Genomic DNA, 26,869 nt, shown 5'->3' on the forward strand with positions numbered 1-26,869 from the left:
TATCCTTGCCTGTGAAGCAATTTTTATGCAACGCAATGATTGCTGCACGCGTTTCTTTGCAGGTCACCATGGTTAACAATGGAAGAACAATGATTTCAAGCATCACCCTCCTTTTAACATGTTAAATCTGCCATTCGAACCCAATCAGCCTGACATAATGATCTCCAGCCTTGTGCTCGTCAACATTCTCACCTGAGTTAACAAGACGATTACTGAAATGATCTCAGCAGGTACTTTAATGACAGCAATGAAATGCAGTGGAAAGGTTTTTTTGGGATTAAGTTACTTTTCATGGCAAAGAAGGACTATGCAATTTATCTGATCACTTTTCATAAAATTCTGGAGTATATGCAAATTGCTACTGTAAAAACTTAAGCAGTAACTTTTCCAATTTCCAATATTTATGTAATTCTCAAAACTTTTGGCCACGACTGTAGGTTAATGTTAGAGTGAGCAGACATGTAAAGTTGCTACTACTTACATGTTTCAATTTGAAATGATAAGCCATATTGAAGGTCGATGAATGATAGGTGACCGTTTGGATTTCCCGCCTGTTGTACTGTAATTAACACAAGGACCAGCCATTAATGATCTGTCCGTCACAGGAATGGACCAGTTTTTCTTTGACTGACTAAAATTTTTTTTTTGCAGACTAAGCCTCTTCTCTGACTTATGTTAAGTCGATTATTCAGACAAGCCCTACATATTTCATAAAATGTTGGAAAAGATTGGACAAAGACTTATGAATTATTAATTTTTTTATCATCTATGATTGTTAATGGTTATTAAAGGAAGTTTCGAGATGGAATTAAGCCCCATACTGTGGGACAAAATATATTTTCCCTCAGATGAGCTGTTAGAGTCCATCCGTCTCAATCACACATTACTGCTGTAGATGGCAGGGAAGTTGGCTCTCGGTCAAAAGTGGAAACTGATATTTAATCAATAGTGGAGCTGAAACCCAACAGATGCATTTTCCCTTGATGGTTCTTAGGAACTTCAAAAAGGACCATCTAAGAGAAATTTGAAGAAACTATTGATTGTAGGTGTACATTTGTCTGAAATGAGGTAAAAAAAGTCATATTTACTAACCACATTTTTCATATTGGCTCAAAGCAATGGTAATTTACACAAACATACACAATTAAAATCACTTCTGCATGGTTATATTCTTTTAACTTGTTGTTGGTCCTGATGCAATGCTATTTTTTTAGGCCTTGAAATCTTGGGAGCACCAAAGAATTGGCACTTTGGTGCCTCCAGACAGCACAAACACGTGCTGATCCTAAATTGTTGTTTTGACACCACCAGCATGTAATAAACCCACCTCCAAATGGCAACCAGCAGAAAACTCCAGCTGGGGAAAACTTTGGACAAAGACTACATTTGAATTCTGCAACTTAGCAATCTCACCACTTTTCCTCTTGAAATCCCAATTTCTCAGCAGACCATTCAGAATTGCTCTTTAGTCTGGACTCATGTTATTCTTAATCGTTGTGAGCTCTTGAGTGCTCTCGTCTTTGATAGGCTGTTCTGATTTCTCCGCTGAGGGTGATTTCAGTGACACTGACTGAAATGACAGCTAATTGAGGCTACTTTTCCTGAAAGCTCTGATGGACAATACTCTGCAACTCCTCCCCCTGCCAGGTGGTGAAATTGCCTGGCATAATAAAAAGAAAATTGTAGAGGTATGAGCCAAGAGATGTCAAAATAAAGCAACGAAGCACAAGCTCAGCCACTGATAAGCAGTTTACCGTATTTATTTTCTCTCACTCGTTCGCTCTCTTTGCTTTCCACTTCGCCTAAGAAGAACATTTAAGTGGACACAAGGTTAATGCAGTTACTACAAGGCTGCGGAGAGATTAAAAACTGAACAGTGTTTCACAAGTTTTCATCTAGAACTGCATGCTTTCAATGCCATTTTCTTTCATCTTTCCTTGGTATGATGCTTAGTAGTGTGTATTAGGGCTGTATTTCTGCTTTCCCACAAGCGCCACCTACTGTCAGAGAGTGAATTTACATTTTCATTCAGCCCATCTGCTGTTTTTTGTCATAAATGATATGTAATTAAACATTTTATTAAACTGCAATGTAAGGTACTTTTTGTTTTATTCAAAACGTGTATTGTGTGTACTGTTAAGTTGTTAAAATCAAAGTTTTTACTTTTGTTTTACAGTTCAGGATGATATTCTGGACATTAGTGCTTGACCAATATATTCCCAAGGCCATATATCAGCCGATATTTTTATTTTTATTTTTTATTATTATCAGCATCTGCCAATAGTTTTTTCTGTTTGGCTTATATCTCAGAAGTGGGACATAAGTTATGATGGTATTGAGAACACGAGCATTAAAACCGTTGCGAAGCCTGTAATGGAAAATATTTCACCCCCGTTTAAAATTATATTCCTATTGAAATGGCTGGAATTCACAGAACAACATTAAAACATTTTGAGATGTTGATGTACAGGTTAAAAATAATTATTGCATTAATTTTTTTATTATTAAGAGGAAAGTAGTTCCATTACACATTTTTAAGCAATGTTGAAACTGTCACAAAAATTGTGTTATCTGTGTGGAGTAAACCTTGAATTGTGGCTGCCTGGTGAGTATGTGTTTATGTAATTATATTCTACGCATTTTATTATTCATGTGAATGTGTTGTTTTAAGCATGAGATTGCATTACAGTGGAGAATTCAGACATCACGAAAGGCCATTTCAGCTCTTCGTTCACTTCTGATGTTTCTGCGTTGTTGTCTATCAGAGGTGTGGGTTGTAAGTCTGTGTTTCTCCAGTGTAGGAACACGAAAGTGTTATTTATTTCCCTGTGGTGCGGTCACAGATGAAGTATGAGACTGATTAGTGAGAATGTGAATGGTTAAGAAATGAACAAACATGTGAATTGAAAAGTGACCATGAGACTTGGCTGAGATTTGGACTTCTATTGCTGCTAACCCCATTACCAAATTTAGTACACCTACTACGTACAAAAACTCAGTAACATTGCAGCTATAATAAAATATCGTTCTCTGAGTATGAACTAAACTAGGATTGGGTTAGGAATGCTACAACATCCCCCACAATAAAAAAGCACCAAAATAGGAAGCCATTGCAAACTGAACAGCTTCCATACTGCAAGGGTTTATGCACAATATTGGCTGAAAAATCAGGCACAGATGCATACTTTGAAAATCCTCCAGAAATAGTATGCTCTCTGAGTACCGCTGACATAGTTTTCACTTTATAGGATGGATATTATGCACATTGCAATTTAGCCTGTTTGTGTTAAGGGTGTTGACTTTTTAGTCGATTTGAAAAATGTCTGATTGTGAGTCACATTAATCGAACCTGTTTAATTGTGTCATGTCTGCTACTTCAAAGATGGCAAATATTGTCTCATGCTGCCACAAGCAGAACATATTGTCCTTTTGTTGTAGCAGCTGTGAGAGTCCACTTCGTTTTTTGTGTAGTTTTGCACATTGGGCTGTTCAGGGAGGTCTGGATCAAAATCAACTGATTTTGTTAAATGGAGAAACACAACCAGATTTGTTCCAGATTGGTGTTTTGTAAGCTGGCCCTGTGTGTGTGTGTGTGTGTGTGTGTGTAACCACTAGCAGGTAGTGTTGTCTCAATACCAAAATATCAGCATTCAGTACCAGTTAGGGTTGCAAAAAGGTGGAACAATTCCAGTAAATTTAGGAAATATTCCAGAAATTTTGGAAACTTTAGAGGATTTTTTGGAATATTCCAGATATTTTTGAAAAATTTCCACCCCTTTGCAGCCCTAGTACCAATACCAGTGAAATATATCAATGCTCTATACCGATTTTGATCTCAAATGTAAATACTTTGCAGACGAAACAGAGGTCTATCAATAAGATGTTTTGTGTATTGTACTGTATTTAAAATGCAGGGAAAGCATGTACAGTGCAATATAATTCAGTGGATTCTTTTTCTTGTCTAAACATTTTGATTTGATTCTTTTATTGTGGAAGTTAACGTTGCGAGTTAAATTTGAGCTATTTATTTTATTTGCAAATTGCAGATGAAAGCATCAAACTGCATTCTGTATGAATTCTGAACAGGCAAGGATTTCTATCTTTTTAATTATATATTTAATTATATATTTATATATATATATATATATATATATATATATATATATATATATATATATATATATATATATATATATATATATATATAATTCTATATTTTTAATTATATTTGATTATTTATATCTTGTTTAATAGTAATATTCTATTTAGATCAGCAGTCTAGTAAAGTAAAAGTTATAAAGTAATCGAAACAATTTATAATTATTTAAATAATTAAATAATTGTTTCTGAATATTTATTGAATTAAGCACTGTCAGAGTAGTGTTGCAGCTCTGTTAAATGGCCTATTGAGTGCATTTTAATGGATTAATAATACAGGGAACTACACTGCGACCAAAATGCATATGCAACCTTTTGAAATGACATTGCGACCCTAATTTTTTTGAGGTCGCAAATGTATCACTGATTATTTTTGTACCTACCTTATGTTTTAGGCAATATGCTATGATTTACTATGAGCATTTATTAAAACAGAAATGTGTATTTTAAAAATAAGTTTTATAACGTGCCTTGAGCATTCAACACATCAAGTTGGCTTCAGCCTCGCGATGCGGGAAAGCTGAACCGAATAACTGGTTACTCGCACGTTCTGTTCGGTGCGCACGAGAGAGAGAGAGCCGCGTCTCACGGACAGCAACACTGAACCGAGCTCTCCTTCAGGACGTTTGCATCCTCCTGCACCTGAACGAACAAATACAAATCGCAGTTTAAACAAACAGAAAAGGATGCGAAAGAGCTTAATTCAGCACCGCGGTGTCCTGGTGTTCAGGGCGTTAGCAGAGACGCGTCTCAAAGTCTTCTTGCTTTTGTACCGACAAATACATACTAAATATGTCAAGATACCCGTCTTGGAAAGTGTGTTCGAAAAGTCTGTGGTTATGTCTTAAGTGAAAGTAAAGAGTTGAAAAAGAAATCGGATCTCTTAAAGTGACCGCGCCTAATTTACCAGCTCTGCTGTCGGTGTCTTTAATGTAAGTAAATCACTCACTGCTCTTGACTGAATTTCTTTGTAGTTTTAACAAGAATTTATCCACAGTCAAGCCAAAAATCAGATATAATTGATTATATTGTTTTACTGGTGGGTATAGGACACTAGTTCATTTATGTAAGTGAGTATAGCAAAATACAGCAAACTGTGAAATATTATACCCAAAAATTCTTCATACTGTAGACTACCAGTGAAATTCATTAAAAAAAAAAATTAAAACACAAATAAATTAGGGACCTGACCATGTTTTGCTTAAGTGTTTCTTTCTTTTATTGCTAATGCAACCTTTTCACACCACAGACTGAACCAAATTAAGCATTGCTTGCTTGGTACCTGTTCAACAAAGTATTGATAGTTGTGTAGATGTTGTCATACTGACAGTTGTCTGAAGTTTTGCTTGATTCCATTACATATCTTTCTATCAAAGTTATCTGACATTATCAAGATGAATTTGTTCTGACACAGTTTAACTCTGAGTTCTTGTCATATTTTATTACCAATGTCTAAACTATAGCAAATAAACTGTGATAGTGTGATAAATGTTGAAGGTGTCTGAATACAGTTTGGTTTGACTGTGTATTTTATTTTACAGTGAAGACTATGCAGTGCTATTTTTAATTAAAAAACCCCCGCTACGGCCCTAGAGCAATGCACTACAATGCAATACAGTTTCGTTATTATCCAGAGTGGCTTACTATAAAAAATGTGTGCAACCAAATCATGTTTTGCGCCAGTAACTGAAAAAGTTAGTTGCGCAAGTGCCACCAGTGGAAAAGGTTAGTGTAGTTCCCTGTAATATATCAAAAAACACAAACAACATTTTCCAATACTTCTGTTTCTGAATAAAGTAGTTTTATTTCATCCTAACTAACCTAAATATAGCTTGCAGTTTGTGCTCAGAACAAACAGATTTGTTGTAAATCCCTGATTTATGTAACGCATAAAAAACTACATTATAGGTTGAAGGTAGGGTTAAAAACAGTGAAATGTTATAATTAGGGCAATTAAACTTGTCTGGTAAGGCATAATGAAATGTGATAACTCAAAGATTTTCTTCATAAGGTCCGATGTTTTTTAATCAGGACACATGCTTTTATGATTTTTACAATCATAAGTGTGTCCAACATTAACTATGAACCTATTCTAATTTGTTTCTTTTAGATTTTCTTCAACGCTTTTCCTCACAATACGAAATGCATTTCAAACACAAATTCAATTAGTGGAAACACAGTCGATGTGCGCAATTCTATTCAAATATAACTGATTTGGACAGTCTTCCAGTTTTTGTGTAATTGCACTTGGCGTCCATTAGTCAGCTGGCTACGGTTACATAGAAAATGCACACAATTTAATTAATAATTGAATTATAACTCATTAAGTCATTTAACCATTTATTTCTATGATTTTTAAAGCATATTAAAATGCAAAAATCCATTAAATTTACTGTATAAACCACACATGCATGCCTAACTACATTGGCGTTGTGAACTTTGTTTTAGTTTTGTGAATTATATATGTGCCTAAATTGTGTTTAATGTTTTTAAGTTGGTTCAGAAATATACATGGTCTGATCTGTTACCACACATGGATGCCATTTGTCATGTTAAAATCGCCTGTTCATAACACTCCCATAATGCAAACATGTTGGAGTCTATATCTGTAATGTATTGTTTAATGCAATTTATGATTTTTAAAAGAAAGAGTGGAATGCATTTTTCTCTTTTTTCAGTACAGTAAAAGTCTGTGATAAACGAAAGTAATCAAAAAGTAGTCTGTCTACATCACCTAAAATGTGTAATCCAGATTGTTACAGATTTAATTTGTAATCAGTAACGGACTAAAATCTAGTGCTTTCACATTGCTCACTTGCGTATGTGCGTCTGTTTTCTGATGAACACCCACAGTATGTGGCTTTGTGCAACTGCATGTTAGCGGGAAAAATGCATGTGCATTTGGCAGTGTTTGTATCGTGCAAAATGAATGTAAACACAGACAGTTATGTCTTAAGGGAATGTAAACAGATGGGACAAATTACTGATGTGTCAGAATAGATTATTAGTGCATTAGGGTAGTAAATGAAGCCTATTAGACTTGCTGCTGTCTATAATGTCATCAATAATAATGAAACGGCAATAAAGCTGAGAAAACGATAAAGATGACTTACTGCTCTTGTCTGGAAAACTTCAGTGGCTTTAATAGTCCTGAACGGTTCGATTGGACTTGGATGTTTTAAAGCTGTATTTAGTTAGTTGAAAATTAATTGACTACATTAAAATGTAATGTAAATGCAAACGCATTGATAAGTAGCATTGTTTTTAAATAAGGCATTTATAATCGAGAATAAAATTATTTTAACTGAATTTGCTGCATTTTACTGATTTTTGAGAGTAAATTAGGTTAAATTTAAAGTGCATTGTATATTGAGTTGTCATAGACTAAAAAAAAAAGCATTTAAATATTTTACAGTCTAGCTCTTACAATACGCACATATAATAGTGTGCATTAGAGCCTTTAATTATCGTTCTGTATTGATGAGCTGCTTACTGACACACACACACATATCGGAAAGGGTGCAGCTCACACATCCAGGACAAAATAAACTTGTCAACGCTGCCCCACGACTTTTATTAAATACAGTTTAAATACTGAATCGCTACATTATATTTTCCAGCGACGAGAGGATACAATCGCTGTTTTTAAGTAAACTCACTCTAAAAAGATAAACGCAAATATATTCGCAGACGCGAATACACGCAACTTCCATTTCTCTTTCTCTCTCTCTCTCTCTCTCTTGAATAGGCAATATTTGAGAAAATGGTTTAGCGATTTTTAATTATTGGGGGGATTAGTCTACTGCAGTTATCGCCCTGATCAGACATTTGCTGTGGTACTATCATGCAGTCTGTAATGATATGACGTTAGCAAATATTAGCAATTTTTTGCAAACATTTCTTTGAGTAACATGATCGTTAATATGAACTCACAATTGAATGTAACATAAAACAAATAGTTACTCTGCATGGAAGGTCGCTACAAATGTTCATTATCCAGCACTTTGATGTGAAGGTTGCTTTAATCTGTCAGTAAATACTGTAACTTTGGCTCTGTCTTGTGAAATGCACATCATTCAAGAACTTTGAAGTCAAAAGCTCTTTTAAGTTTGATCAAGTGTTGTGTTTCAGGTTGCTGGCTTTGTGTGTTTTAAACTGAAGTTTAACAACACAATAGACCAGGTCCAACTTTATTTATTTGATCTGTCTAAACGATGGAAAGTATTTTGAATAATCTGCTAATGTTTTTACATTCAGTATAAAGTAATGCAGCCTCTGTCCTCAGCTGTCTAGGGAAGCTTTCTTAGAAGCAATAAAGCTTTTGGATGTTTGATATGAAACACACACACACACACACACACAAACACACACAAACACACACAACCTTGGATTTGGGATGATTTTGTTATTGTGATTACATTCTAATGCAGCAAACAGAACGATAACCAGCCACTCAACTTCCTTCATTAACATTCATCATGAATCACGGTGCAGAATCTACTCAATATTACAACATGCTGTGTTTTATTTCCTGAAACCCTGAAGCACATCTTTCTTTGATGTTAGCAGACATGTATTGGTTGCATATTGCAGAAAACAATCTTTTCTTTAATATCGTCAAATATTATTACAATTTGACATAACTAATTTCTGTGTGAATCTGTGTTAAAGTGTAATTTGTTTCTGTGATGCTCCGCTGTATTTTCAGCATCATTCCTCCAGTCTTCAGTGTCACATGATCTTCACAAATCAGAATAATATGATGATTTGCTGCACAATTAATATTTGGTGATTAGTAACTAATATTGGTTATTCTTAGATGTTAAAAACTGTTTTTGCTGCCTAATGTTTTGTAAACTTTTTTTTTCTTCAGGATTTTAAAAGAAAAGCATTTATTTGAACACACTTTTGATCAATTTAATGCATATTTGCTGAATAAAAGCATTAATTTCTATTAAAATCATACATGGTATGTCATAGTTTCTGCATAAATATTGTGCAGCACAACTGTGTTCAACATTAATAATAATCAGAAATGTTTCTTGAGCAGTAAATCATCATATTATTCTGATTTCTGAAGATCATGTGAGACTGAAGACTGGAGGAATGATGCTGAAAATACAGCGGAGCATCACAGAAATAAATTACATTTTTAAATATGTTCACAAGGAAAACAGCTGTTTTAAATTGTAATAATGTTTCACATTATTAGTGTTTTACTGTATTTTTGAGCAGCCTTGGTGAGCAGAAGAGACTCATTAAAGCATTTAAAAGCCGTAATGTTTTCAGACTGTTTAATGCTGCTGAGCTTCAGAGCCTTCAATCATAAGCTTCATCCAGAACATGTTTGTCCTCGTATCACAGAGAGAACAAGATGCAGACAGAGCCTCTTTATATGTGTGACGTGACAGACGTGTGAAGGGGCGGGGCTTGTGCACCATCTGCCAGTGATTTTCTTCAGGCTTCAGCAGAGGCTGAAATGAAAGGGAACAGAAATATTTGATTCTGAGCACATTCATATCTTGTGATATTCATTATTATGGATGATTTCCATGCAGTCGCTGCACTGTGTGACGCAGGAGCACAAAAACACAGAGGAGAATGGAAAAGCACTCACGATGCACACGAGAGCGGTTTAGAATCACTCCTGGACATGTTCATATCTTCACATCCATCCATTCATCCTTCTTGCCATTTATCCTGTTTGGGGTTGTGGGAGTGCTGTGAACTAGACTGCGGCAGGGGAACAGTCTGGGAACAATCCATCACCACACACACACACACACACAGACACACACACACACACACACGTGTCTATGGGCAGTTTATCATCTCCATTTCACCTGCGTATCTTTGGGTTGTGACGGAAAACAAAGCCTACACATGGAGAGCATTAGCAGTTTAATAATCTGATCAGCTCACAATATTATGCATTTTGACAATATTTTGGACAAAAACAACAACAACAACAACAAATTTTTACTAACGCAAACTAAAGTGAAAATTTCCCAAAACATGCATTAGGCTAACTAATAATAAAAATTAATAGATAAATTAAATATAAATAAATAAACATAATAATAATAAAAAGTAATTAAATCCTTTCTTTATGTACTACAATTGTTATTAATATATTGTATTAGCTTTTTATATTTTCACTATTTTAAATTTTCTGTAGGTTTTAGCAGTTTTTTCTTGTGTTTTTGTCTTTGTCTTTTCAATATATTATAATATTTCCATTTCTATTTGTTTTATTCCAGTTTGAGTAATGTTAGTACAACAATAAACATATTTTCAGTTAGTTTTCAATGCAACATTTCTAATTGGATGAAAGTTTTTCATATAATCTTTATATTTTATTTCGGCTTTATTTCAATTAACAAAACAATCTGTAATATTTTTATTTGTAATTGAATATTTCTCCTAGTGTTTAGTAGTTTTAGTATATAAAAATGAGAAATGTTGCTTTAGCAACAATTTAATTTTAATTTATAACATTTTTATTTGTATTTATTAATTTTATGGTCAAACTTTATTTTAAGGTCCTATTCTCACTTTAACTATTAACTATGACTTTTGCCTCGGTAAACTCTTAATTTGCTGATTATCAATAGTTACATTTATTAATTTAGCAGACACTTTTATCCAAAAAACAACAAAAAGAGCAATGATATATAAGTGCTATAACAAGTCTCAGTTAGGTTAACACAGTACACTAAGCATGGGATTTTAAATAATCCCATGCTTAGGGATTATTAAAATTTTTTTATTATTTATATAAAAAAAAAATAGAATTAGAATAGTGAGTGTTAAAGTTAGAGGGTCAAATAAAGATGGAAGAGATGGGTTTTAAGCCGATTCTTGAATATGGCTAAGGACTCAGCTGTCCGGATTGAGTTGGGGAGGTCATTCCACCAGGAGGGAACATTTAATTTAAAACTCCGTAAAAGTGACTTTGTGCTTCTTTGGGATGATACAATCAAGCGACATTCACTTGCAGAACGCAAGCTTCTAGAGGCACATAAGTCTGAAGTAACAAATTTAGGTAAATGGGTGCAGAGCCAGTGGTAGTTTTGTAGGCAAACATCAATGCCTTGAATTTTATGCGAGTTTTATGAATTTTATTGCAATAGTCCAGCCTGGACAGAACAAGAGCTTGAACAAGGAGCTGTGCAGCATGTTCCGAAAGAAAGGGCTTGATCTTCTTGATGTTGAATAAAGCAAATCTACAGGATCGGACAGTTTTAGCAATGTGGTCTGAGAAAGTCAGCCGATCATCAATCATAACTCCAAGGCTTCTAGCTGTTTTTGAAGGAGTTATGGTTGATGTGCCTAACTTGATGGTGAAATTGTGATGAAACGATGGGTTTGCTGTAATCACAAGCAGTTCTGTCTTGGCAAGGTTGAGTTGAAGGTGATGGTCCATCATCCAGGAAGAAATGTCTGTTAGACAAGCTGAGATGCGAATAGCTACCGTCGGATCATCAGGATGGAATGAGAGGAAGAGTTGAGTGTCATCAGCATAGCAGTGGTATTAAAAGCCATGTTTCTGAATGACAGAACCTAATGATGCCATGTAGACAGAGAAGAGAAGTGGTCCAAGAACTGAGCCCTGAGGCACCCCAGTAGTTAGATGTTGTGACTTGGACACCTCACCTCTCCAAGATACTTTGAAGGACCTATCTGATAGGTAAGACTCAAACCATTGAAGTGTGGTTCCTGAGATGCCTTTTGCCAGTAGGGTTGATAGGAGGATCTGGTGGTTAACCGTGTCAAAAGCAGCGGACAGATCAAGCAGGATAAGTACTGAAGATTTGGATTCCGCTCTTGCCAGTCTTAGAGCTTCAACAACTGAGAGCAAGGCAGTCTCAGTTGAATGTCCACTTCTGAAGCCAGATTGGTTGCTGTCAAGGAGGTTGTTGTGTGTGAGAAATGTAGAGACTTGGTTGAACACAGCTCGTTCAAGTGTTTTTGCAATGAAAGGAAGAAGGGAAACTGGTCTGTAGTTCTCTAAAAGAGATGGATTGAGGTTGGGTTTTTTAAGTAGTGGAGTTATGTGTGCCTGTCTAAATGATGAGGGAAAAACACCAGTGTGGAGGGATGTGTTGGTGATGTGAGTGAGTGCAGGTACAACTGCAGGAGAAATGGCTTGAAGGAGATGAGATAGAATAGGATCAAGCGGACAAGTTGTAGGGTGATTAGAAAGGATAAGTTTTGAGACTTCTGCCTCAGAGAGTGAAGAGAAGGATGTAAATGAGTGTAAGTTTGCTGGTGATATGAGCTTGACTGATTGTGGTGTGAAATTGTGCACTAATGTGTTTAATTTTATTAATGAAAAACGTTGCAAAGTCGTCAGCTATTAGAGATGAAGCAGGAGGGGGAGGAGGAGGACAAAGAAGTGAGGAAAATGTTTTAAAAAGCATGCGAGAGTTCGATGAATTGTTAATTTTGTTATGGTAGTATGTCATTTTAGCAGTGGAGACATTAGCAGATAAAGGAGATAGGAGTGACTGATACACATTAAGGTCAGTAGTATTTCTGGATTTGCGCCACACCCTTTCAGCAGCTCTAAGCTTAGAACGGTGTTCGCGTAGAACATCAGATAACCAAGGGGCAGAAGGGGTGTTACAGGCTGGCCTGGAAGATAAGGGACAAACAGTGTCTAAACAAGATGCAAGAGTGGAGCAGAAAGTATCAGTAGCACTGTTAGCATCCAAAGATGCAAACAGTTTAGGGGAAGGAAGTGAAGATAAAACCATTGCAGAAAGCCGGGAGGGTGAAAGTGTGTGTAGGTTACGTCGAAAGATGACATGGGGAGGGGTAAGTGAAGTGTCAGGGACCATGTTGAGATTAAGAGTGTGGAGGAAGTGATCCGACGTGTGCAGTGGAGTAACCAGAACATGATCAGTAGAGCAGTGTCGTGTATAAATAATGTCCAGTTGGTTGCCTGATTTGTGAGTAGCAGTAGTTGACACTCGGAAGAGGCAAGCAGAGTGTGGAAATCAGCATACAGAGGTTTATCTAGATGGATGTTGAAATCTCCAAGCATAACTAGGGGAGTACCATCCTCAGAAAAGGTTGAGAGAAACACATCTAATTCATCCAAAAAAGTTACCCAGTGGTCCTGGGGGTCGATAGACAACTACAAAATGTATTTTATGAGGGTAGGTAACAGTAACTGAATGAGACTCAAAGGAGCTGTTGATACCCAAAGATGGTAAAGGATTAAATTTCCAATCATTAGAGATGAGCAGACCAGTACCTCCACCTCTTCCAGTCAAACGGGGGGAGTGGGAAAATGAGAAAATACAGTGCTGCAGGTGTAGCGCTCGTGTGCTCTGGTTTGATCCAGGTCTATGTTAGGGCCATGAGATTAAGCTTTGAATGACTAATAATAGAAGTAATGAAATCGGCTTTGTTACAAGCAGACTGGCAATTCCAGAGACCAATAGAAAAAGAAAGTAGTGTATTAGCAGATATAGACAAAGTGTGCAGGTTGTTAAGATTGCGTTGTCTACATTGTGTGATGTGTGGTTTGCGAGTTGTAGTGATAGTAGGGATCTGGAAACACATAGTAAGATTTGGTTATAAACAAAAAAAACAAAAAAAAACAACAACTGAAACAGAAATGAAACGAGAAGGAAAAAGATTAATCGAAACAATACTTATATTCCCTGCCGATGTCCCTGCCCGGTGGAGTCGCACGGTAGAGTCGATGGTCTTTATACTCTTCAGTCTTCACACGAGGAGGGCTTAACTGGAGGGCTGCCGTGGTATACAAATCATTTTTAAACCCGACAAAACGGAAATTGAATTCAGCTGAACGTACTTTACTGTTTATCACAACAAAGGTCTAAGCAAGCGCACAACAATGACAACGTATGCGATAAGAGTACGAGACCAAACGCAGCACGTCTCAATACGTGCTGCGTTTAATAGTTAAGGTAGTTATTAGTTTAGGTATTTAGTGGATTAAGAGATATAAAATATGCCCATGCAGAATTAAACATTAATATGTGCTTTATAAGTACTAATAAACAGCCAATATGTTAGTATTATGCATGCTAATTAACAGTGGGATTTATTTTTATTTTTTCAGTTGTAGTTGACTATAATATCCCGGTCTGTCTCAAATGTGTCTCTTCTGACCACTTGTGCTTGAATGACAAGGGGAGGGTTTACAACACAAAATGATATCTGTGTTTATAGAATGTAAGAAATCAAATAAAGTGTCTGTGTTCTCTGTTTAAATAAGCTCTGTCTTGTTCCCACAGTACCAACGGTCTCTGATGACGTTACATCAACAGTGCAGCCGAGAAGATCCACTCCTGCCTTCAGGACCAGCACCTCCAGCATCACCCTGAGACCCTCGCTCAGCATCAGCATCACTCCTGACCCGGCCTCCTCCAGCAGACGCTTCTGTGACGGTACGGAGACCAGAGAAATCTCCTGGCCACAGACACACCGAGGAGTCACAGTGGAGCGGCCGTGTCCTAAAGGAACGCGAGGTTTGAACTGCCATTTGAATTATTTTTGCAATTAGTGTCAGGAATCTGTCATCAGTGCAGAAGGGACCGCTTGTGCATGTGGCGTTTCTTATTTGAATGGCATCCATATGGAGATGTCAAAATCATCAGCAAGATTTGCATCCCATTGCTCAGTTTATAAGTAAAAATTATGCAGAGCTGCATGAAAAATTTATTACAGACTCCACCAGATTTAGTCCTGATTTAAGGTGGTCATGAAATGCATCTTTTAAATTATTTTCTAATCTTTCCCGTGGTGCACCTATAACCCAACCTTTGTTTTGTTTTTTTAATCTCATAATTTAGATATAAATGGTTTTTTTTTTTCTCTCTCTGATTTGCAGTGAGAGTCATTGTAAACACCCACTGCTGTGATTGGCTAACATATTTACATATGAAATATGTGCGTAACGTGAACTCTATTGAAAACGGTGTTTTACTATGACAGCCAGCGAGATGAACTAATCGTGAAAAGTGTGACATTAACATTTAGCAGATGTGACTTCCAGTTAGGGCTGTGTCGTTTAAGCATCGATATCGCGATGTACGAATCCAAGATAGTCACATCGCAGGATGTGCGATGTAGGCTGTCGTAGTTGATCCGTTATTCATTAACTGTACGGGCCAGCTGCTCCCCAGCCCTTGACGAATGTGATTCACGGAGAGCGCACGAGAGAGAGAGAGAGAGCGGGCGCAAAAGAGAGAGCGCGAAAGAGAGAGAGAGAGAGGGAGCGAGAGAGAGAGAGGGAGCGAGAAAGCGAGAGAGAGAGAGCAAGAGCGCGAGAGAGAGAGAGAGAGAGAGAGAGAGAGAGGGAGCGAGAGGGAGCGAGCGAGAGAGAGAGAGAGAGAGAGGGAGCGAGAGAGAGAGAGCGCGAGCGAAAGAGAGAGAGAGAAAGGGAGAGAGAGGGAGCGAGAGAGAGAGAGAGGGAGCGAGAAAGCGAGAGAGAGAGAGCAAGAGCGCGAGAGAGAGAGAGAGGGAGCGAGAGGGAGCGAGCAAGAGAGAGAGAGAGAGAGAGAGAGAGGGAGCGAGAGAGAGAGAGAGAGCGCGAGCGAAAGAGAGAGAGAGAGAGAGAGAGAGAGCGCTTCAAACAACGCTGTCTTGCTCTCTCTCCCTTGCGCATATTAATCAATTGACACGATGGTGTCGATGTTTAAATCATTTAAATTGAGAATGTAAATCTGCTCACCCCATTTTTGTTGGTAAGAAAAAATTAGATTAGATTTCATATCGCAATATGCAGTCGTGGCCAAAAGTTTTGAGAATGACATAAATATTGGAAATTGGAAAAGTTGCTGCTTAAGTTTTTATAGTAGCAATTTGCATATACTCCAGAATGTTATGAAGAGTGATCAGATAAATTGCATAGTCCTTCTTTGCCATGAAAATTAACTTAATTCCAAAAAAAACCTTTCCATTGCATTTCATTGCTGTCATTAAAGGACCTGCTGAGATCATTTCAGTAATCGTCTTGAAAATGGCTTCACAGGCAAGGATATTGTGGCTACTAAGATTGCACCTAAATCAACAATTTATAGGATCATCAAGAACTTCAAGGAAAGAGGTTCAATTCTTGTAAAGAAGGCTTCAGGGCGTCCAAGAAAGTCCAGCAAGCACCAGGATGGTCTCCTAAAGAGGATTGAGCTGCGGGATCGGAGTGCCAGCAGTGCAGAGCTTGCTCAGGAATGGCAGCAAGCAGGTGTGAGCGCATCTGCACGCACAGTGGGGCCAAGACTTTTGGAAGATGGCCTGGTGTCAAGAAGGGCAGCAAAGAAGCCACTTCTCTCCAAAAAAACATCAGGGACAGATTGATCTTCTGCAGAAAGTATAGTGAATGGACTGCTGAGGACTGGGGCAAAGTCATATTCTCCGATGAAGCCCCTTTCCTATTGTTTGGGGCATCTGGAAAAAGGCTTGTCCGGAGAAGAAAAGGTGAGCGCTACCATCAGTCCTGTGTCATGCCAACAGTAAAGCATCCTGACACCATTCATGTGTGGGGTTGCTTCTCATCCAAGGGAGTGGGCTCACTCACAATTCTGCCCAAAAACACAGCCATGAATAAAGAATGGTACCAAAACACCCTCCAACAGCAACTTCTTACAACAATCCAACAACAGTTTGGTGAAGAACAATGCATTTTCCAGCATGATGGAGCACCATGCCATAAGGCAAAAGTGATAACTAAGTGGCTCTGGGACCAGAATGTTGAAATTTTGGGTCCATGGCCTGGAAACTCCCCAGATCTTAATCCCATTGAGAACTTGTGGTCAATCCTCAAGAGGCGGGTGGACAAACAAAAACCCACTAATTCTGACAAACTCCAAGAAGTGATTATGAAAGAATGGGTTGCTATCAGTCAGGATTTGGCCCAGAAGTTGATTGAGAGCATGCCCAGTCGAATTGCAGAGGTCCTGAAAAAGAAGGGCCAACACTGCAAATACTGACTCTTTGCATAAATGTCATGTAATTGTCGATAAAAGCCTTTGAAACATATGAAGTGCTTGTAATTATATTTCAGTACATCACAGAAACAACTGAAACAAAGATCTAAAAGCAGTTTAGCAGCAAACCTTTTGAAAACTAATATTTATGTAATTCTCAAAACTTTTGGTCACGACTGTATATAGAAAAATAAAATATCGCAATGTCATTTTTTTCCAATATCGTGCAGCCCTACTTCCAGTGCATTCAGGCTATATACATTTACTTTACAAGTGTGTGTGTTCCTGGAAATTGAACCTACCACTGAGCCACAGGAACATGCAAGTGTTGATTATAGCATCATATTTAGAGCATCAAAGGTTGCACGACGTAAATAATTTCTGCAATCTCACAAATACTTTTATCATAACGTGCCCAGTGAAAGCACGGTATAAATGAGAGACTCATAGTGCAGTGTAAACTGTGTCATTGATTATAACGGGGTTTTTGGCGAAAATGCTGAAATCATATTACTGATAGACTTGCGCTGAGGATTCTGCAGAGTAACCGCCCATATGTGTAAATATCAAGAACATATCAGTGTTGAACAGGTGTCTCTTCCGTGGTTCTCCAGGAATCGCTCTGTTCCTCTGCACGTCTGCCGACGGGATCTGGAGTCCCAGAGGTCCTGATCTCAGTAACTGCACGTCTCACTGGGTGGCACAGGTGGCACAGAAGGTGAGTCCCAAATACTCGCTATAATGTATTTCTATAGCACTTTTCACATTGTTGCATAGCAGCTTTACTGAAAATCATGGTGTTAATGTTTAAAGTTCATGCCTTGTATTTGCATTTAGTATGTTAGAGATGAGCGATCATATTCAGGTGCATCTCAATAAATTTGAATGTCGTGGAAAAATTCATTTATTTCAGTAATTCAACTCAAATTGTCAAATAGTGATTTGAATGGGTTTTTGTTACAACCCGAATTCCGGAAAAGTTGGGACGTTTTTTAAATTTTAATAAAATGAAAACTAAAAGACTTTCAAATCACATGAGCCAATATTTTATTCACAATAGAACATAGATAACATAGCAATTGTTTAAACTGAGAAAGTTTACAATTTTATGCACAAAATGAGCTCATTTCAATTTTGATTTCTGCTACAGGTCTCAAAATAGTTGGGACGGGGCATGTTTACCATGGTGTAGCATCTCCTTTTCTTTTCAAAACAGTTTGAAGACGTCTGGGCATTGAGGCTATGAGTTGCTGGAGTTTTGCTGTTGGAATTTGGTCCCATTCTTGCCTTATATAGATTTCCAGCTGCTGAAGACTTCGTGGTCATCTTTGACGTATTTTTCGTTTAATGATGCGCCAAATGTTCTCTATAGGTGAAAGATCTGGACTGCAGGCAGGCCAGGTTAGCACCCGGACTCTTCTACGACGAAGCCATGCTGTTGTTATAGCTGCAGTATGTGGTTTTGCATTGTCCTGCTGAAATAAACAAGGCCTTCCCTGAAATAGACGTTGTTTGGAGGGAAGCATATGTTGCTCTAAAACCTTTATATACCTTTCAGCATTCACAGAGCCTTCCAAAACATGCAAGCTGCCCATACCGTATGCACTTATGCACCCCCATACCATCAGAGATGCTGGCTTTTGAACTGAACGCTGATAACATGCTGGAAGGTCTCCCTCCTCTTTAGCCCGGAGGACACGGCATCCGTGATTTCCAACAAGAATGTCAAATTTGGACTCGTCTGACCATAAAACACTATTCCACTTTGAAATAGTCCATTTTAAATGAGCCTTGGCCCACAGGACACGACGGCGCTTCTGGACCATGTTCACATATGTCTTCCTTTTTGCATGATAGAGCTTTAGTTGGCATCTGCTGATGGCACGGCGGATTGTGTTTACCGACAGTGGTTTCTGAAAGTATTCCTGGGCCCATTTAGTAATGTCATTGACACAATCATGCAGATGAGTGATGCAGTGTCGTCTGAGAGCCCGAAGACCACGGGCATCCAATAAAGGTCTCCGGCCTTGTCCCTTACGCACAGAGATTTCTCCAGTTTCTCTGAATCTTTTGATGATGTTATGCACTGTAGATGATGATATTTGCAAAGCCTTTGCAATTTGACGTTGAGGAACATTGTTTTTAAAGTTTTCCACAATTTTTTTACGCAGTCTTTCACAGATTGGAGAGCCTCTGCCCATCTTTACTTCTGAGAGACTCTGCTTCTCTAAGACAAAGCTTTTATAGCTAATCATGTTACAGACCTGATATCAATTAACTTAATTAATCACTAGATGTTCTCCCAGCTGAATCTTTTCAAAACTGCTTGCTTTTTTAGCCATTTGTTGCCCCCGTGCCAACTTTTTTGAGACCTGTAGCAGGCATTACATTTTAAATGAGCTAATTAAGTGGATAAAAGTGTAAAATTTCTCAGTTTAAACATTTGCTACGTTATCTATGTTCTATTGTGAATAAAATATTGGCTCATGTGATTTGAAATTCCTTTAGTTTTCATTTTATTAAAATTTAAAAAACGTCCCAACTTTTCCGGAATTCGGGTTGTAAATGTGAGCCAAAATCATCACAATTAAAAGAACCAAAGACTTAAACTACTTCCGTCTGTGTGCATTGAAGTACTGAAATAAATTAACTTTTACATGGCATTCTAATTTATTGAGATGCACCTTTTACATTTATACCAGAATGATTTCTGAAGATCATGTGACACAGAAGAATGGAGGAATGATTCTGACAATACAGCTGTACATCACAGAAATAAATTTAGTTTAACAGAGATTCACGTAGAAAACATATGTTTTAAATTGTAATGATATTTCACAATATTAGTCTATTTTTATGATGAGCAGAAGAGACTTCTTTAAAAACATGCAAAAATCTTAATTATTGCTAACTTTTGACCTGCGGGAGTATTACTACACCAGATGGAGGGGAAAAATAATAATAATTTACTAAATGTCAAGCCAAGCACACACAGGTATGGCTAACAAGCCCAGATATCCTGAGGTGTGTTAGAATGATGTTTCTGACCTCTGATCTCCTCACTTCTTCAGATCCGGAGTGGTGAGAACGCTGCGAATCTGGCGAATGAGTTGGCGCGTCACTCCTCGGGTCCCGTGTACGCGGGCGACGTCAGCTCCTCTGTGCGGCTCATGGAGCAGCTGGTGGATATACTGGACGCTCAGCTACAGGAGCTCAAGCCCAGCGATAAAGACACGGCCGGACGCAGCTTCAACAAGGTACTGTACAACACATGACCGACCACAGCCAATCTGATTGTAAATGTTGATTTGTTTGTCCTAAAACCATGTTCTGGTTCAGTTCAGTGACCAGCAAAAGTTCATTTATGCTTTAAAACTTGAACAAAGTTGATTAATGAGAGAATACCAGTCCCTGTCGTTAGTTTATGTGTCACTTCTCATTTTGAGTCAAGCTGTTACAGCATTACAAACAAGTCTTATATTGCAATTATTTTTTTTGTTTTTTTTTGTTTTTTGGTAATTCTATGCATGTCAAAATATAGATCTGTATATTAATTCATATAAAGTATTGATATAGAATATAGGTTTTTTCAAAGCCTTCAGTCAAATGTCAGGCTCTCTACTAATTTTGCCAAGATCAAATGATCTGAATTATATACGATCCACGTTTATTAAACATATTTTATATATATATATATATATATATATATATATATATACACAGTTGTGTTCAAAATTATTCAACCCCCTAGAGACTGCAGTACTTTACAAATACAAGCTTTTCTGAAGATCCAGGATATAATAAAACTTGCATCTATAACAGTTCACTGGCATATTAAAAGTTATATTGTCAATATATAATGTAATATATTTGAGTTATAAGATTTTTTAATAATACTGCTATGTCATAATTATTCAACCCCTATTCAACATTGCTGTTTTTAAATCACTTATTTGTATGGTGGGGAATAAAACAGTCTCAAAACACAATTAAGCCTTTAGAAACTCTATTAAAAACAGAATTAGCTTGAGCTGTTACACACACAGTTTGGCCCATGCATGTATTGAAGTTGAGTAGCAAAAATGTCAACAGAGATCTCACAAAAGCAAAAGAGAATAAATATCGTAGTACTTTAGAAAGGCTAAGGCTATATGATGATTTCCAAGACATTGAAAGTTCCTAGAGACACAGCTCTCAGCCTTATTCCTTAGCTTAAAGTGTGTTTTACCAGAAAATCCTTGAGGGTGTGAAAGAAAAAGCACAATATCATAAAATGTTTAATCAGAGCCAACTGAGAAAAACCTGCAATGTACAGCCAAAGACTTGCAAGATGACCCGATGAAAGGAGGAAAACCATTTCAATGCAGTGTGTAAGAAAAAAACTGGAACTTTTTTGGACCCATGGATCAGTGGTATGTCTGCTGCAAAAAAGGCAAAGCTCATAAGGAGAAGAACACCATCTCATCGTCAAACTTGGAGGTGGATCAGTCCTGTTATGGGGTTTCTTTACTGTAGAAGGAAGTGGAAATCATGATTGTATGAAGGACATCATGGATTCTTTAAAGTGTCAGGCCATTTTGACAAGAATTGTGATGCCTTTGGTGCAAAAACTGAAGCTGATGCTCAATGGACTTTCCTGCAGGACAGTCATACCAAAGTACACATTCAAACCTACTACTGCTTGGTTCAGGGATCAGTCACAGAATGTACTTGAGTGACCTGTTCAGTCTGCAGGCTTAATTCTCATTTCAAATATCTGGTTAAATTTGAAGAAAGCAGTGGCAATGTGAAAACCAAAGATTATCAGTGATCTGAAAGCTTTTTCAGGTGTGGAATGGGCCAAAACTGTAGTAGAGAGGTGACAGAAGCTTCTAAACACTTACAGACAGCGTTTATTGGTGATTTTAAAGAATAAAAGATTCTGCACAAAGGGGGTTGAATAATTTTGAACATGAATGTTTACAGCCAATTCAAATTTTATCATGATTCATCAATGTTCCATTCTCAGAATCACTCAAAAGTGTATTAACAAACTTTCTCTAATACTTTACTGATGCCTTTGTTAAATTGATTTCATAAAATGTTATCCTCCACAGCAAATTGTCTTGCAAGTCAAGGGGGTTGAGTAATTTTGAACACAACTGTATATATATGTGACCCTGGAGCACAAAAGCAGTCTCAAGTATCTGGGGTATATTTGTAGCAATAGACAAAAATACACAATATGGGTCAAAAATATCGATTTTTCTTTAATGCCAAAAATCATTAGGATATTAAGGACAGATCATATTCCATGAAGATATTTTTTAATTTCCTACCATAAATATATAAAAACTATTTTTTTTATTACTAATATGCATTGCTAAGAACTTCATTTGGACAACTTTAAAGATGATTTTCGCAGTATTTGGATTTTTTTTTTTTTTGCTTCCTCAGATTCCAGATTTTATTGTCCTCCTAACAAACCATACATCAATAGAGAGAGATGATTTATTGATCTTTCAGATTATTTATAAATCTCAATTTCGAAAAATTGACCCTTAAAACTGGTTTTGTGGTCCAGGGTCACATGTTTATATATATTTATACCGGTGCTGGTCATATAATTAGAATATCATCAAAAAGTTGATTTATTTCACTAATTTCATTCAAAAAGTGAAACTTGTATATTATATTCATTCATTACACACAGACTGATACAACCCGAATTCCGGAAAAGTTGGCACGTTTTTTAAATTTTAATAAAATGAAAACTAAAGGAATTTCAAATCACATGAGCCAATATTTTATTCACAATAGAACATAGATAACATAGCAAATGTTTAAACTGAGAAATTTTACACTTTTATCCACTTAATTAGCTCATTTCAAATTTAAGGCCTGCCACAGGTCTCAAAAAAGTTGGCACAGGGGCAACAAATGGCTAAAAAAGCAAGCAGTTTTGAAAAGATTCAGCTGGGAGAACATCTAGTGATTAATTAAGTTAATTGATATCAGGTCTGTAACATGATTAGCTATAAAAGCTTTGTCTTAGAGAAGCAGAGTCTCTCAGAAGTAAAGATGGGCAGAGGCTCTCCAATCTGTGAAAGACTGCGTAAAAAAATTGTGGAAAACTTTAAAAACAATGTTCCTCAACGTCAAATTGCAAAGGCTTTGCAAATCTCATCATCTACAGTGCATAACATCATCAAAAGATTCAGAGAAACTGGAGAAATCTCTGTGCGTAAGGGACAAGGCCGGAGACCTTTATTGGATGCCCGTGGTCTTCGGGCTCTCAGACGACACTGCATCACTCATCTGCATGATTGTGTCAATGACATTACTAAATGGGCCCAGGAATACTTTCAGAAACCACTGTCGGTAAACACAATCCGCCGTGCCATCAGCAGATGCCAACTAAAGCTCTATCATGCAAAAAGGAAGCCATATGTGAACATGGTCCAGAAGCGCCGTCGTGTCCTGTGGGCCAAGGCTCATTTACAATGGACTATTTCAAAGTGGAATAGTGTTTTATGGTCAGACGAGTCCAAATTTGACATTCTTGTTGGAAATCACGGACGCCGTGTCCTCCGGGCTAAAGAGGAGGGAGACCTTCCAGCATGTTATCAGCGTTCAGTTCAAAAGCCAGCATCTCTGATGGTATGGGGGTGCATAAGTGCATGCGGTATGGGCAGCTTGCATGTTTTGGAAGGCTCTGTGAATGCTGAAAGGTATATAAAGGTTTTAGAGCAACATATGCTTCCCTCCAAACAACGTCTATTTCAGGGAAGGCCTTGTTTATTTCAGCAGGACAATGCAAAACCACATACTGCAGCTATAACAACAGCATGGCTTCATCGTAGAAGAGTCCGGGTGCTAACCTGGCCTGCCTGCAGTCCAGATCTTTCACCTATAGAGAACATTTGGCGCATCATTAAACGAAAAATACGTCAAAGAAGACCACGAACTCTTCAGCAGCTGGAAATCTATATAAGGCAAGAATGGGACCAAATTCCAACAGCAAAACTCCAGCAACTCATAGCCTCAATGCCCAGACGTCTTCTAACTGTTTTGAAAAGAAAAGGAGATGCTACACCATGGTAAACATGCCCCGTCCCAACTATTTTGAGACCTGTAGCAGAAATCAAAATTGAAATGAGCTCATTTTGTGCATAAAATTGAAAACTTTCTCAGTTTAAACATTTGCTATGTTATCTATGTTCTATTGTGAATAAAATATTGGCTCGTGTGATTTGAAAGTCTTTTAGTTTTCATTTTATTAAAATTTAAAAAACGTCCCAGCTTTTCCGGAATTCGGGTTGTAGATTTCAAATGTTTATTTCCTTTAATTTTGATGATTATAACTGACAGCTAAGGAAAATCCCAAGTTCTGTATCTCAGAAAATTAGAATATTACTTAAGAAAATATTTTTAGAAGTCTTGGCCACCTAAAAAGTATGAGCATGTACAGCACTCAATACTGAGTTGGGGCTCCTTTTGGCTGAATTACTGCAGCAATGCGGCGTGGCATGGAGTCGATCAGTCTGTGGCACTGCTCAGGTGTTATGAGAGCCCAGGTTGCTCTGATAGTGGCCTTCAGCTCTTCTGCATTCTTGGTAGTGGTTCTTGAAGCACTGACTCCAGCTGCAGTCCACTCTTTGTGAATCTCCCCCACATTTTTGAATGGGTTTTGTTTCACAATCCTCTTCAGGGTCTGGTTATCCCTATTGCTTGTACACTTTTTTCTACCACATCTTTTCCTTCCCTTCGCCTCTCTATTAATGTGCTTGGACACAGAGCTCTGTGAACAGCCAGCCTCTTTTGCAATGACCTTTTGTGTCTTGCCCTCCTTGTGTAAGGTGTCAATGGTCGTCTTTTGGACAACTGTAAAGTCAGCAGTCTTCCCCATGACCGTGTAGCCTACAGAACTAGACTGAGAGACCATTTAAAGGCTTTGCAGGTGTTTTGAGTTAATTAGCTGATTAGAGTGTGGCACCAGGTGTCTTCAATATTGAACCTTTTCACAATATTCTATTAGCCTGTGTCTAATGAAGGAATATAATATACAAGATTTACTTTTCGAATGGAATTAGTGAAATAAATCAACCTTTTAATGATATTCTAATTATATGACCAGCACCTGTACATGTATGAAGAGTTTATTTGCAAAAACCGATAACTCAGTTTTTTTATTTAATTCTCAAAAATCTATTTTTATTGTTTTATTGTGCTAGTTAGCTGTAATTTTTTTTTACCTAATGAAAATAACTCAACTACAGTTTAATTGAGATTCATTAGAATGCACAATGAAAAAAACATGTTATTTGATCATTGTTAAAAATGTACATAGGGAGAATATATATATTAATACAAACAGTAAGTGATATTTTGATATCTTTTACATAATTACAGTTACAGTTTGGTAAGAAATTACAACAATAAAAAAAAAACTTGAACATGTTATTCACTAACACTTAGGTACAGAATCTTTGGTCTTGATGGAAATTATGTCACAACTAAAAATCATATTTTCACACCGTCACACTGAAATATTGTATCATGTTTTGTTTAAATCATCATAATTTGAAATGGAATTAGTATTTTCACATTTTTTCATTTTAAGTGAAAAACAAAGACAGTTTTAATGTGTTCTCCATATAGGAAAAAAATCTAAAATAATATAAATCAATCACTGGAACATAAAAGTGCCTGTAGTTGAAGTCACACACATATATGATATGGCTGACACACAGTCCTCATTTCTTCTCTTTCTCTTCCTCTCTCTCTCTCTCTCTCTCTCTGTGTGTGTGTGTGTGTGTGCGCTGTTCCTAATCTTCCGTCTTTGTGTTTGAAAACAAAAAAGCGTCAAAAAAGAGAGAGGACTTGCAGGGCCTATATGAAGGTACATATGGACACAATCCCAGAATTCCCTTCACCTGCTCGGCTGCATGCGGCTTGTTTGTCTGTCGTCCTGCTGACACGCGACTCTCTTTTAAGGCAGTTCTGCCTCGATCTTGTCTTTCTGTTCTGTGTTGCTTTCACCATCTTCCTCTTATCTCTTCACATCCTCCTTATTGTAATAATTGATCCAAAAATGAAACATTTCTGAAAATGTGCTCACTCTCAGATCATTCAAGATCAGGATGAGTTTGTTCCTTCATCAGGTTTGGAGAAATGTAGCATTGCATCAGTGTCTCATCAATGGATGCTCTGCAGTGAATGGGTGCCGTCAGAATGGCTGGTTTCTGCTCCTCTTTCTGTCTGCTGCTGCTCTTTGAGTAATTGACGTCCTGCAGTCCTGAAAGTGTGTTCAAAGTGTGTTTGCGCCTCTTCTTCCCCTGCTTCAGTCTGAGCAGTTCACACTGTGGTTTTGTCCACTTGCATTTCTTTGTAATCTTTTATGCATATCTCTGCTGTAGTGTTGTCATCTTTTAATAAATATTTCAGTTGGTTATTCAGAGCTGCACCTGAAGAAGGATTTTCACCCGCCGTACAATTTTGCAGGACACACAAAAAAGGGGTGTACCCTGAAACCATTTCACTCAGAAATTGCTAGTAAATTTAACAAATAATAACGAAGACAGCCAGATTTGAATTAAGCTTGAAATTGGGTTTCTGTGGGTCTCCACATCTAAATGCTTTAAAAAGGACATAAAGCAGAGCAAAAGTCATTGATTTAATTGTTGCATGCATTGCAAAAAAAAAAAGTATTCCTCAGTGTTTTTGGTTTCCGATATAAAAATCTAAACCCCTTTTATGCAGATGTA

At 37.3% G+C, this 26,869-nt stretch overlaps 1 protein-coding gene across 3 annotated transcripts in view; it reads left to right on the plus strand.

Moving 5' to 3' along the window:
• LOC132155297 (adhesion G protein-coupled receptor L2-like) overlaps positions 1–26,869 on the plus strand; it is a 176,205-nt gene that overhangs the window by 63,420 nt on the left and 85,916 nt on the right. For all 3 annotated transcript variants that reach the window (XM_059564175.1, XM_059564176.1, XM_059564177.1), the window contains exons 6-8: positions 14,433–14,666; positions 17,738–17,841; positions 20,195–20,380. In XM_059564175.1, the coding sequence (XP_059420158.1) occupies positions 14,433–14,666; positions 17,738–17,841; positions 20,195–20,380 (524 nt within the window). The remainder of the gene's footprint in view (positions 1–14,432; positions 14,667–17,737; positions 17,842–20,194; positions 20,381–26,869) is intronic.

This window comes from Carassius carassius, chromosome 12, assembly GCF_963082965.1.
Source record: "Carassius carassius chromosome 12, fCarCar2.1, whole genome shotgun sequence".
Taxonomy (NCBI): domain Eukaryota; kingdom Metazoa; phylum Chordata; class Actinopteri; order Cypriniformes; family Cyprinidae; genus Carassius; species Carassius carassius.